Genomic DNA, 12,742 nt, shown 5'->3' with positions numbered 1-12,742 from the left:
AAACTTAAAATATTCAAGTTATCATTTAGACAATACTAAAAACTCTTAGAAATTGAAATAAATTATTATTAAAATCTTTTGTAATAATATGTGTACTGTACCTCTATTCAAATTATGAAGAGAAAAAAAAGCTTTAGCAAATATTATTCAAAGAAGAATATTAAAAGACACAACTTATAGTCCACTCTTCTCATAGAACCAGCATTCCTAATTCTAACTCACTCCTGTTTACAAGTATTTAAACCACAAGTTATTGGCCTCTTTGGAAGCATACTAAATCTTAAAACCAAAGAGTAATTTTTAAAATGAGAAAATAAATACAATCCACAGACAATCTGATTTCAAAGTACTCTTCGGCATGAAAAATTTCATTTCTTATCCATATTATGGATAGGAATTCTTCATTACTAATATTAGAGGTAGCATCATTCATTTGGCTTAAAGATGAAATTTAGTTGACATAAAAGAATTTAAATACTGAAAGTTTGCTATTAATGTTACAGTAAGCAACCTAAAAAAGGAATATATATATATATAATTATCCTCTGTTCATAATAATTTTAGTAATAATTGTTACATATCCATGAATAAATGAGACACCTTAGAAACTTGCCTACAATTTGTTTAAAGGATATCTCTGGTGTTATGCCTTAAGGGTCACTACACAGGCTCACTGTTTAAGGTGTGATCAAAAGAAAATAATGTATCTTTTTTTGTACCCCCCCTCCCACCACCAGAGTTATCCCTGGGGCTCCATGCCAGCACTACAAATCCTGGTAGTCATTTTTTTCTTTCTACTTTATTTGATAGGACAAAAATTGAGAGATGAAGGGGATATAGAGAGGCAGAAGCCTATTTCACCACTACTGAAACACATCCCCCCTTACAGTTGGGGTGGGGGGCATTCAAATCTAGTTCCTTGCACAAGATAATGTGTGCACTCTACCAGCCCCTAACTATCATGTGTCTTTATGCCTAAAATATTTAAGAAAAACATATTTAGGAAATAGCACAAATACTAAATAATGAAAACAATAATTTTCATCTCATGACAATTTTAACTAATTTACCTTTTCTTCTTTTTTTTTTTTTTTCTCCTCCCTCTCAACCAGGATTTTTCAGTGGGGCTTTGTACCTGAATAATTCCAGTCTTTTTTTTTTCCTCTTTTCCTTAGAATGAGAGGTAAGAAAGAAAAGAGACACCACAGAACAGCTCTACTGATCCCATATGGTGGTCAGAAGTTTGAGTGCAGGATTCTTGCAAGTGTGCACTCCACAAGGCGAGTTATTTCCTGGTCCCCCAAATTTATTCTAATATAGTGACTGCATTAAGTTGCAGTATTTACTTGAAAATAGTATAAATTAGAACTAAGAGAACAATTAAAGTATTCAACTATGAAATTTTAATATATATTAGGGTTAAAGTTTATTGGTTAACATGTTGATGTAACTGATCTAAAAAACTGTTAGCATTATCATCTCTTACCTGTACATATCAGATTGCCTATATTCATAGAGTTTCTTTTCCAAGTCCAATCTCTTCTTTTCACTATAATAAAAAAAAGAAAAAAAATAATCTCTGAATAATTGCATTGATGAAAAATAGTCATATTTTGAAAACACTCTCCTTTGACATCACAATTTTGTGAGAATGGTTACCCGGTCAAAACAAACAGAAAATCCCAGATAGGTCTGAAACTAAAGATGTAAAAAAAAAAAAAAAAAAAAAAAAAGGAGCAGTCATTAGGGAATTGTTTTTTTTATTGGGAGATTAATGTTTTATAGTTGACAGTAAATACACATTAGGGAATTCTTAAAAGCAAAGAGGATACTAAGAGGAAGCTAAAAGAATGAGATCCTTAAATACATATGGGGCTGGGTACAGTAAGAAAAGGCTGGGGTGCATCCAATAGCACAGCTATATACAAGATACTGGATACTGTACAGCAAACCATAACAAAAGGACTTTTCAAAGTTAACCCAATTACCAAATAATGTGATGATAACATTAACTATCGATTGTCTTTTTGAACCCTAAGACAGCAGAAACCTCACATCTCCACTATAGAGCCCCTACTTCCCCCAGTCCTGGAACCCTTGGATAGGGCCACTTTCCCGTATGCGTCTCCCAATCCATACCAAATAATATTGCATCCGCCAATCACAACCTAACCAACGCAACGATTGCCACCTCAACATGCTTCACCTCAGACTGTGTCCAGAGACTTCACGTGTGGAATGACAACTCTTCAGCTTCATTACTCGGGTGAGACCTTTCCTTTTATAGTACACTCTAATTTCATCTCAGGTGGTTCACTTTCTAACAGTCCCATAACCTAGATATACACCAGTTACTGTGAGAGAGAGCTTATGTTCACACGTATCCATAAACTACTGCAAAATATATACCTGAAAGCAGAAGTACACTAGAGTTTGCCTAACACTTCCTCTCCACTATTCCAAGCTTTGGGTCCATGATTGCTCAACAATTTGTTTGGCCTCGTATGTTAACTCTCTTTTCAATCACCAGGTTCCAGATGCCACCAGGATGCTGGCCAGGCTTCCCTGGATTGAAGACCCCACCAATGTGTCCTGGAGCTCAGCTTCCCCAGAGACACACCCTAATAGGGAAAGAGAGAGGCAGACTGGGAGTATGGACCGACCAGTCAACGCCCATGTTCAGCGGCGAAGCAATTACAGAAGCCAGACCTTCTACCTTCTGCAACCCTCAATGACCCTGGGTCCATGCTCCCAGAGGGCTAGAGAATGGGAAAGCTATCAGGGGAGGGGGTGGGTTATGGAGATTGGGTGGTGGGAATTGTGTGGAGCTGTACCCCTCCTACCTTATGGTTTTGTTAATTAATCCTTTCTTAAATAAAAAATAAAATAAAATAAAATAAAAAAATAATAATAAAAAAGTCACAAAAAAAAAAGGCTGGGGAGTAGCACAGGGGGTGCTACAGTAGATAAAGTGTTGGACATGAGGTCTAGTTTTTTCTCTTTTCCTTTCTCTCAATAATAAATAAGAAATTTTAAAAATGAGGGTGCCAAGTGAAATTTGTTTTAAAGTACTAATTGAGCTTGTGTTGTATATATTCATTACATACAGGTGGGAGTCTTACATATTTGTAAATGTTTTGTATATTTGCAGAAGTGAAAAAATGAGGGTGCTGGGCAGTGGCACAGCAGGTTAAGCGCACATGCCATGAAGCTCAGGGACCAGCATAAGGATCCGGGTTCGAGCCCCCAGCTTCCCACCAGCAAGGCAAGGGGGGGGGGTCCCTTCACAGGTGGTGAAACAGGTCTGCAAATGTCTATCTTTCTCTCCCCTTCTCTGTCTTCCCTTTCTGTCTCCATTTCTTTGTCCTATCAACAACAACAATAATAACAATACTACTACTAACAACAATAACAGCAATGATAAACAACAAGGGCAACAAAAGGGGAAAAATAGCCTCCAGGAGTAGTGGATTCGTAGTGCAGGCACCAAGCCCCAGTAATAACCCTGGAGGCAAAAAAGAAAATAGAAAAGAAAAAAGAAATTTAAAAAATGTAAAAGGTTAGAGAGCAGATTCATTCATTCAGCAAGTCTTTCTTTCTTCCCTTCTTCCTTCCTTTCTTTTTTTTCTTCCTTCCTTTCTTTCTTTATTCCTTTCTTTCCTTTCATAGATAAACCTACTTCTATTAATGTCAAGGTTTCTAAATTATCAGCTTTCAGGGCCAGGTGGTGGTGCACCTGCTTGAGTGAACATGTTACAATGCACAAGGACCTGGGTTCAAACCCCAGTCCCCAACTGCAGGGGGTGAATCTTTAGCTTTGTGAGTGGTGAAACTTGGTTGCAGGTATCTGTCTTTCTTCCCTTCTATCACCCCCTTCTCTCTTGATTTCTGGTGGTCTCTATCCAATAAATAAATAAAGATAATTTAAAAAATATTAAATTACCAGCTTTCACAGGTAGACTCCCCCCCCCCCCCCCCCCCCGGTCCTGATGGAACTGGAGTTCAGAACCCACTGGTTATCTTCCCCTAACACTTACCCCTCTGGGAGTATTGCTCAAAATTCTTTATGGGGTATAGAAGGTGGAAGGCTTCTGTAATTGCTACTCTGATGAACATGGGCATTGGCAGGTCGATCCATACCCACAGCCTATTTCTATCTTCCCCTAGTGGGGTAGGGCTCTGGAAAGCTGAAGTTCAGGGACACACTGGTGATGTCATCTGCCCAGGGAGTTCAGGATGAAATTGTTAACATCTGCAACTTAGTGGTTAAAAGGTGGTAAGATATAGCAGGAAAAAAATGTTTAATGAACAGGAGCCATAAAGTAGGAATAGAATTGATAGAAATTGGAATTTTAGGGTGAAAAGAAGGTAAGAAGTCTATTTTAGGTATATTCCTAGGGGCCCATGACAGTGGTAATTTTTGCTGGAGACTGATAACTAACCTGTAGGTGGACTGTCTAGGAAGATGGTGTCCGACTTGAGAATAGGACTAAAAAACTAGATCAAGGCAAAGAGTAACTCCCAAACTTGAAGAAAATATATAAATACAGTCAGTCAACTGTTTACCATGTGAATCTGACCTAGGGCCCATATCTATTCATATTTAGCACAGGAGCCTGTATAACCTTGAATCCCTGTCAGTCTGTGTTCACAATTCATGGTCACAGCTGGGAACATTCTAGGCTGAACTCATTTCAGGACCAGTCTTTCTCAAGTGGCAATATAAGATGACCAAGCCTCCCTTCGGAAAACAGGGCAGTCCTTATCATTGGTAGTTCACAGTGATGGTATGGTCCTGAAGAAGCCCACAGGAAGGATCATAATGATGTTCCTGATGGAAGTGACCATCATAGTAGAGAGAGAGGGATCTATCAGAGGTCTAGGCCCATAGAATGTATGGGGGAATCCTTGGATTCCCTTACAAAGGCCCCAGTGCTGGAGTGGCCTGGCAGTGACCAAGAAAGCCATCATTAAGTGAGTCAGTCTCTCAGCAAGGGTTTCCCAAGTGCTATCATGAGCCAGGTACTATTTTAGATCTGAAAACTAGTATGGTTAACAAATCAACCAAGGCCCCTGTCTGCAGAGAGCTGATATTCTAGCACAGAAGGCAGGAAATTACCAAGAAAAATATGTAAAGTTGAACAGGGCCAGACTTCTCTAAGATGATGGTATTTGGACAATGAAGGCCCACAAGTCTGGACATAATTTTTTCACAAATTGACTTTTCTCTTATTTAAGGAAGAGGCCTCAGGGCTGGGTGGTGGCTCACATAGTTAAGCACACGTTATAATGCTCAAGGACCGGGTTTTGAGTCCCCAGTCCCCACCTGCAGGGGAAACTTTGCAGTTGTCTCTCTTTCGCTTTCCCTCTCTGTCTCTCCCTTCCTTCTTGATTTCTGGCTGTCTCTAGTAAACAAAAATAAAAAATAAAATAAAAAAAGGAAGAGGTCTCCGAAAGGCAGATCTGACTTTATTCACACTTAAAAAGAAACACTTCCTTGGGAGTAGTACTTTTTTTTATATAACTTGGTAACACTGCTGTAATTTGTCACTGACTCCCATTCCCTGAAGCCACCACCAGCAAAAACAGCCTATAATATTCAGGTGAGTGATGGCAGTAAGCTAGAAGAGAAAGCTTAGCCTGCATACCCAGCCTGGATAAGAGGTTGGGGAAAGTAGGTCACAGAGGAGGTAGCAGCAGCCAAAACCAAACAGTTTTAAGGATAAAACTGTTAAACAGGAAGTAATCTCAAATCCAAAAAAACGCTTGGGAGTTTTAACCACAGGAATCTCTGCTCAACTACTGATACCACTAAAGTACTAACCACAATCCCGTCTAATGGAAGGCAAACTGTTCACCCAAATTCACTAAATGCAAAAAGAGAAATCACATAATGTTTGACAAGAAAATGCTAAACCAAAACAAACACACAAAAAACAACTATAAATGAAAGGTAAGGAGTCCAACATAAAGTGAACTCAGGTTAGCCATCCTGAGGGGAAAATGCTAAGCATGCATTTCATTTGGAAGCTCTTGATTATTGTTTTCCTTCAAAAGAAAAAAAATAATTTACTGTGATAACTACATTATAAGGGTGGTGGTGGCACACCTGGCTGAGTGCACAAGGACCTGGGTTCAAGCCCCAAGTCCCCACTTGCAGGGGATAAGTTTCTCAGTGGTAAAACAGTGCTGCAGGTTTGTCTATCCTATCTATCTATCTATCTATCTATCTATCTATCTATCTATCTATCTATCTCTATCTTCCCCTTCCCTCTCTATCTATCTACCTATCTATCTCTTTCTCTATCTCCCCCTTCCCTCTCAATTTCTCTGTCTCTATCCAACATAAATGGATACACAAATTTAAAAAATTTAACCTATGAACTTTAGTGAAAAAGGACCACAGTTTCTCTAGGAATCTGTTGTCACCCAAGCAAAGTTCATTTCAATAACAAATATATAACCTATTTGTTCCTGTTCTGTCTTCAGTAGATAAACATCTGCTGGTAATGTGTTTTTGTTATGACAGTTCATATACTGACAAACCACAGTCAAATACCTCAGGGTCTGCTATTCCAGAGAAAACAATACTAATCTCACTTTCTAGTTTTTCCATCCACACCGTAACTCTGAATTCTGTGTCACTGATACCTGCTTTAAATTTAACGTTTAAGGAGCTGGGTGGTGGCGCACCTGGTTGAGCACATGTATTACAATGCGCAAGGACAGGGGTTTGAGCCCCCTGTCCCCACCTGCAGGGGGAAAGCTTTACAAGTGGTGAAGCAGGGCTGCAGGTCTCTCTCTCTCTCTCTATCACTGCGTCCCTCTTGATTTCTAGCTATTTTTATCCAACAAATAAAGATAATAAATAAATAAATAAATACAAACTGTTTAAAAAAAACTTAACGTTTAAAACCAGAACTTTGTCACAGTAAAGAGTACAGGGGACAAAAAAAAAAAAGCCTATTGGGAGAATCATCTTCCACTGTTCATTAATATTATATATAATATATAAAGGCATATATATCTATTTCAGAAGCTTTGAAACACCCCACCCAGCTTTGGGGTATATAATCATTGTCCAAGGTTTTTGTCACTGAGACCTTTCAAAAATGTGCATAGCTGGATGGTTCTTAAAGCAAAACCCAGGGGTTTAGTTTTCTCCTTTTAAGCCACTTGCTATTCTGTTTCTCTGTCAATACCATCTTCAGCTTTACTCAACTAACATCTCAGTGTCAATTTCTGGACTATTATGATATCTCACTCTGAATCAATATTGGCATTGAAAAAGTCTAGGGCTGGCTAATGGGCCTTTTAAAGGGATGTTTTTATGTAATTGTAAGAGTCAATTCCACTTATATGTTTTACTATGCTAGTGGCACTATATACACTATAATAAGTCACTCCATCAGGCTTTTTTAGATTCAGTGACTGACCTGCACCACAATGCAGAGAAAATGCTGTATACAAAAAGGAAAAAAATTGAAACATAAAAGTGTGTGTGTGTGTGTGTGTGTGTGTGTGTGTGTGTGTGTGTGTGACAAGATAATCTGAACTAGAAACACGTAAGTTACAAGGAAAACTATTAGACAAGATAACACTGAAATGATGGGTCTCTAAAAAAGGCTATAAGTGGCAAGTTGTTTTTATCTTCTCACTGGAAATTTCCGAACAGACAAAGCAGCGATGACTAACCTGAGTTGCAGCCTTTACAGTGACTCTAGAATTTTAAGAGTCAGTGGACCCTGTGGTCACTGGAATCAGTAAAAAAAGAAAACATAAGGAACAAGTACATTCAGAGGCAAATGGATTGCTCTTCTGAGAGAGCTTAGGAATTGCATGACTAAGGTTCCAGATTCAATCCCTTGTATCGCATGTATCAGAATGGTGCTCTGGATTCTTTCTCTCTCTCATATTATTGACAGACTGACTAACTGACTTTAGACAGAGACAGAGAGGCACAGAGAAAACAAGAGTAACTACAGCATGAAAGCTTCCTTCAATACAGTGGGGGCAGGACTCATACCTGGGTTATGGACATGAAAAAATAGTACACTAACCAAGTGAGTTGTTTTGTTGGCCTTCTCTCATCTAATTTAAAGGAATAAGGGGTGGGTGGTGGCATACCTGGTTGAGCACACGTTACAATGCACAAAACCCAGGTTCAAGCCCCCACAGGGGGAAAGCTTCATGAGTTGTGAAGCAGTATTGCCGGTGTCTTTGTCTCTCTCCCTCTGTCTCTTCATTTCCTTTCGGTTTTTGGCTGTCTCTATGCAATAAATAAATAAAGATAGTAATAAAAAATTTTTAAAAGAATTGAAAGAGACAGAACTCTTTTTTAAAAAGTATATTAAAACACTCAAATAGGGTACAGTGATAATACAGTCATTATCTGTCACTTTGAAAACCTATAGCTGTCAACTTTTTTTGCTTTGAGGGAAAATGATCACATATAAGAGGAGGGGAAAAAACTATCATCTTACTATACCTACTAGTCCAGGCCCTTCATTTCTGAGGAAGACCAAGGTTATTCAGAGAATTGCTCAAGAACATATAATAATTTCTAGATTAGAATCCAGGTTCCTGTGTTTCTACTATAGTTCTTATCTGTATCCAAAGTTGTTTGCCTTTGTAATTTTCAGTTATGGACTATTAGTTATAGATTTAGTTACAGACTTTCAACATGGAAAATGAGGGACTGTAACTCAGAAGAAGTTTCAGCCTCCCATGCAGATTCCATGGGTTTGAGGCCAGATATGCTTGGGAACAGCACAGACAACACCAGAGGATGGTGATGCAGTGCTGAAGCATCTCTGCTCTCTGTCTCATTCCCTCTTTCATCTCTCTCTAAAAAAAATTGAGGGTCCTGGTGGTGGTGCACCCAGTTGAGTGTACAGGTTGTCTTGTGCAAGGACCCAGGTTCAAACTCCCAGATCCTACATGTAGGGGAAGCTTCACAAGTGGTGCAGATGTCTCTCCTCTCTCCTTCTCTATTTTACCCTCCTCTTAAATTCTATCTTATCAATAAAATAAAAGATAAATGAATAAAATTAAAATTCTGGGCCTTGAGGACCTACAGAGGTATCCACGAGACTGTGCATTTGTTTCCTAGCACTGAATAAAATAAAGTGAAAAATGATTACACATAGAAACAAATCTGTACTAACTTAAACAAAGGGGACTAGGCAGTGGTGTACCCAGCTGAGCACAAACATTACCAAGCGCCAGGACCAGGGTTTGAGCCCCTGCTCCCCCCACTGTAGGAGTGAGGCTTCATGTGCAGTGAAGCAGGTTTGCAGGTATCTTTCTCTCTCCCTCTCCATGTTCCCCTACCCTCTCCATTTCTCTCTGTACTATCTAGTAAAATTAATAAAATAAATTAAATTTTAAATAGGAAAAATGGCCTCCAGGAGCGGTGGATTCGTCGTGTAGGCATCAACCCCCAGCGACAACCCTAATGGTAATGAATATAAATAAATAAATAAATAATTTTTAAAAACTTCAAATGAAGAACCATGAAATAACTGTAAAGTTAGACTCAAATTCCTTATATAAAATCAGCAGCCTTTATTAGGTAGTTATTAAACCATAAGGACCGTAAACATACAGGTGTTCCTAGAGCAATCAATAATCATGACAACTCACAATTAATTTGGTTTTAAAAAGAATGCCATTTAAACTAATTCACATTTTATGATTAGAAGTTGGACTAAGAGAAACAAATAGCTAAAGAAGTTGGACTAAGAGAAACAAATAGCTAAAGAAGTTGGACTAAGAGAAACAAATAGCTAAAGTAGTGATTACGCTACTTTTCTAACAGAATGGAGTCAAAACAGCACTTTAAGTGCAGAAGCAATGTCTTTTCTTTTACCATGTATGCACACTTAATACTATCCTTAAATAGCATACAGCCCATTTTTCCTGGATGGCTAATAAATGGTTGTTATTTAGTGATGATGTATGATCTCTGGGCACAATGCAGGACATTTATAATTTCTGGATACTAGCTGATTCATTTTGGGATTTCTTCCATACATTCAACAAACAAACATTAAGCTCCTCCTACACCTCAGGCATTCTTCTAGATGCTAAAAATCCAGCCAGAGAGGACTCCAGGATCATGAGAATTCTCAGTCCAGACAGGATGCAAGTGAGAATGCAGAGGTCACATAAATTAGGGAATATCTGATTCAGGTAAGGAACTTCAGAAAGTGATTGTGTGTGTGTGTGTGTGTGTGTGTGTGTGTGTGTGTGTGTGTGTGTGTGTGCGCGCGCGCTAGTTTGGTTTTTTAGTTGAAGGTGGGGGAAGTGACTGAAGTTAAGTGATAGGTAAATGTCAGAAACAGGATATAGAAAAAGATTAAAGGGCAAAATATGGTGAGAACAATTCAGAAGGCCTGTTGTAGTTGTTTTCAAATATCTGATTAGAACTAAATCTAGCATAAATGAATATAATTTCTTTTTAAAACCACTTATTTCTGCCTTTACCTTACACATAATTATTGGTGGCACTTCACTAAAATCCTTTTGTAACTTTTAAGACTTATTAAACGTTTTATCAAGAGATCCAAAAATCTATTTCCTTTCTTGTCAACTAATGAGATTTCCAATTAAGTTAGCAGCTAAATAATAGTTGCAGCAACTTATCTCTCACGTGCTTATTTATAGTAAATTGCTTTATAATGTCCTCTTTATGTGCACTTACAAATAGCTGCTTTTAGTGGTTCTCATCTTTCATATCTTAATCAAGGCATTATGAGCCCACTGGATGCCGTAAATTTCATCCCCTTAACTAGAGATGCACTTCCCCAAGTCTCTTACATTCAAATAGGGAATATACTTAATAAATATAAACACATACGCACACACATGCAGACTCACCCTCCCACCTGCGTTCCTGGATCTGCCACCACTGGTACAGTGCAGCCGTTAGGGTGGGATGAGAATTTGAAGAGGGCCCAGAAAGGGGGTGGAAAGGGGGGTTGGGTAAAGAAATTCACAAAGCTTGATTCAAAGTGACAGGCAGAGGACTCCCACTCTGACTTCGGGGCAGATTCAGTTATGTAGCCGCATCCTCCAGCGAGAAACCTCCTAGCAGTGGGACTCTGGTAGCCTCGAGTAAACTTTGTCCTCCAGGTCCCACCCACCCAGAGCCTGAGGAATGTCGTGGGCGACCCCGGGACCAGAAAAAAAATCAAGGGCGGGAGAAGCGTGAAGGGACAACACCCGCGCCGCGGGCCCACTCCTCGCTCTCACCACAGGTAGGCCATACCTGTCCCTCAGCTCGTGCTGGAGGCGGCCCAATCTCTCGTAGTAGTCGGGGCTCGCCAGGGCAGCCGATGGTGCCGAGGCCTGGCGCATGCTTCCGCAGCCGCCACGACCCAGCGAGATGCGCAGAGCCTGAGACTGCGGCGCCGCTAGGTTGCCTAAGGCGACCGCCCCACCATGCACCGCGGGTAAACACCGGGCCCTGCCACCGTGCAGGGGGCGGGGCAGAGCGGGGCACCGCGAGCCGGACGAGGCCCGGCCGTAGTACGGGGTGGGGGTTCCGTGCAGGGGGCGGGGCAAATGGTGTGTCAGTGAGGTGACGTAGTCCTTCTGCTAGAGGGCTCACGGAGGCTGCTGGCGGGGCAGGCGGCGGAGTATCCCTGGGTCTCCGTGCCCAATCTTCCTTTGCCTCTTCCTCTAGAATTCGCACGGAAAAGATCCTCTCAGGTGCAGGCGCTCAGTTGAGGGTTCCCGATCCCTTCCGGGGGGGGAGGGAAGGAGGGACTGGGAAAGGGTGGGAGCACTTCATGATTGATCGATTTTGCCTTTGGCATCACCAGACAAAAATCACAAGATGGTTTCTCTTCTTTTCCAGCGCCACCACTCTCGCTTCTTCTTCCAGGGATTTATTGGACTTTAGGCGCAGTGCCAAGCTTGCAGTCACACAGCACGGAGAAGCCAAATAACAACCTACCCCACAACGCGCGCGCGCGCGCGAGAGAGAGAGAGAGAGAGAGAGAGAGAGAGTGAGAGAGAGAAAGAGAGAGAAGACAAATTTTCCAAAGCAATAAATTTTCCAAAGACAAATTTTCCAAAGCTTACCTTAGGCATAATTCCATGAAAACTGATGAAGAGAGGAAACTTACCAATTAGTTGCTTATAAAGTGCACTTGTGCAGACATAACTTGGTGTTCAAAGGCCCAGTAAGAGCGGAATTTTAGTTAGCTATGGTCTAGTACTGCAGATCCAAGGACTCTAAGGGGGTGGGGAGAGTGTTGTCCTATGGTAATGGAAGGTGACAAGCTAGTGGAGGGTAAAGGTTATTGACACCTATCAAGGCCAGATAAGAAAATGTACACTTGGGGGCCAGGCGGTGGCCTACCTGGTTAAACGCTCATGTCACTCGGGTTTAAACCCCCTAGTCTTCCTCTGCAGGGGGAAAGGTTCACAAGCGGTGAAGCAGGACTGCAGGCGTGTCTCTTATCTCTCTATCTCCCCGTTCCCCTCTCAATTTCTCTATCTAATAAATAAATAAATAATTAAAAAAAAAAAGAAAAAAGTGAAAGAAAAAGAAAAACTTCAGGGCCAGGTGGTGGTGCACCTGCTTGAGTGCTCACATCATTGTGCACAAAGATGCAGCTCAACCCCTGATGTCCACATGCAGAGCTGAAAGCTTCATGAGTGGTGAAGCAGTGCTGCGGGTGTCTCTTTGTCCCTCTCTGCTGGGAAATTGTGCAGATGCACTCACATCTGC

General features: G+C 40.6%; 1 protein-coding gene across 3 annotated transcripts in view; it reads right to left on the bottom strand.

Annotated features, from left to right (window-relative positions):
• KIZ (kizuna centrosomal protein) overlaps positions 1-11,709 on the bottom strand; it is a 159,951-nt gene extending 148,242 nt beyond the window's left edge. The window contains exons 1-2 of one of the 3 annotated variants that reach the window (XM_060186161.1): positions 11,273-11,709; positions 1,487-1,549 (exon numbers count right to left, since the gene is read on the bottom strand). In XM_060186161.1, the coding sequence (XP_060042144.1) occupies positions 1,487-1,549; positions 11,273-11,361 (152 nt within the window). In that variant the 5' untranslated portion in view covers positions 11,362-11,709. Of the gene's footprint in view, positions 1-1,486; positions 1,550-11,259 lie in introns of all 3 variants that reach the window. The other 2 variants (XM_060186167.1, XM_060186175.1) reach the window with 2 other exon arrangements.
• Positions 11,710-12,742: the final 1,033 nt, after the last annotated feature.

Source organism: Erinaceus europaeus, chromosome 1 (assembly GCF_950295315.1).
Source record: "Erinaceus europaeus chromosome 1, mEriEur2.1, whole genome shotgun sequence".
Taxonomy (NCBI): Eukaryota; Metazoa; Chordata; class Mammalia; order Eulipotyphla; family Erinaceidae; genus Erinaceus; species Erinaceus europaeus.
This window is presented reverse-complemented; position numbering and strand designations above follow the sequence as displayed.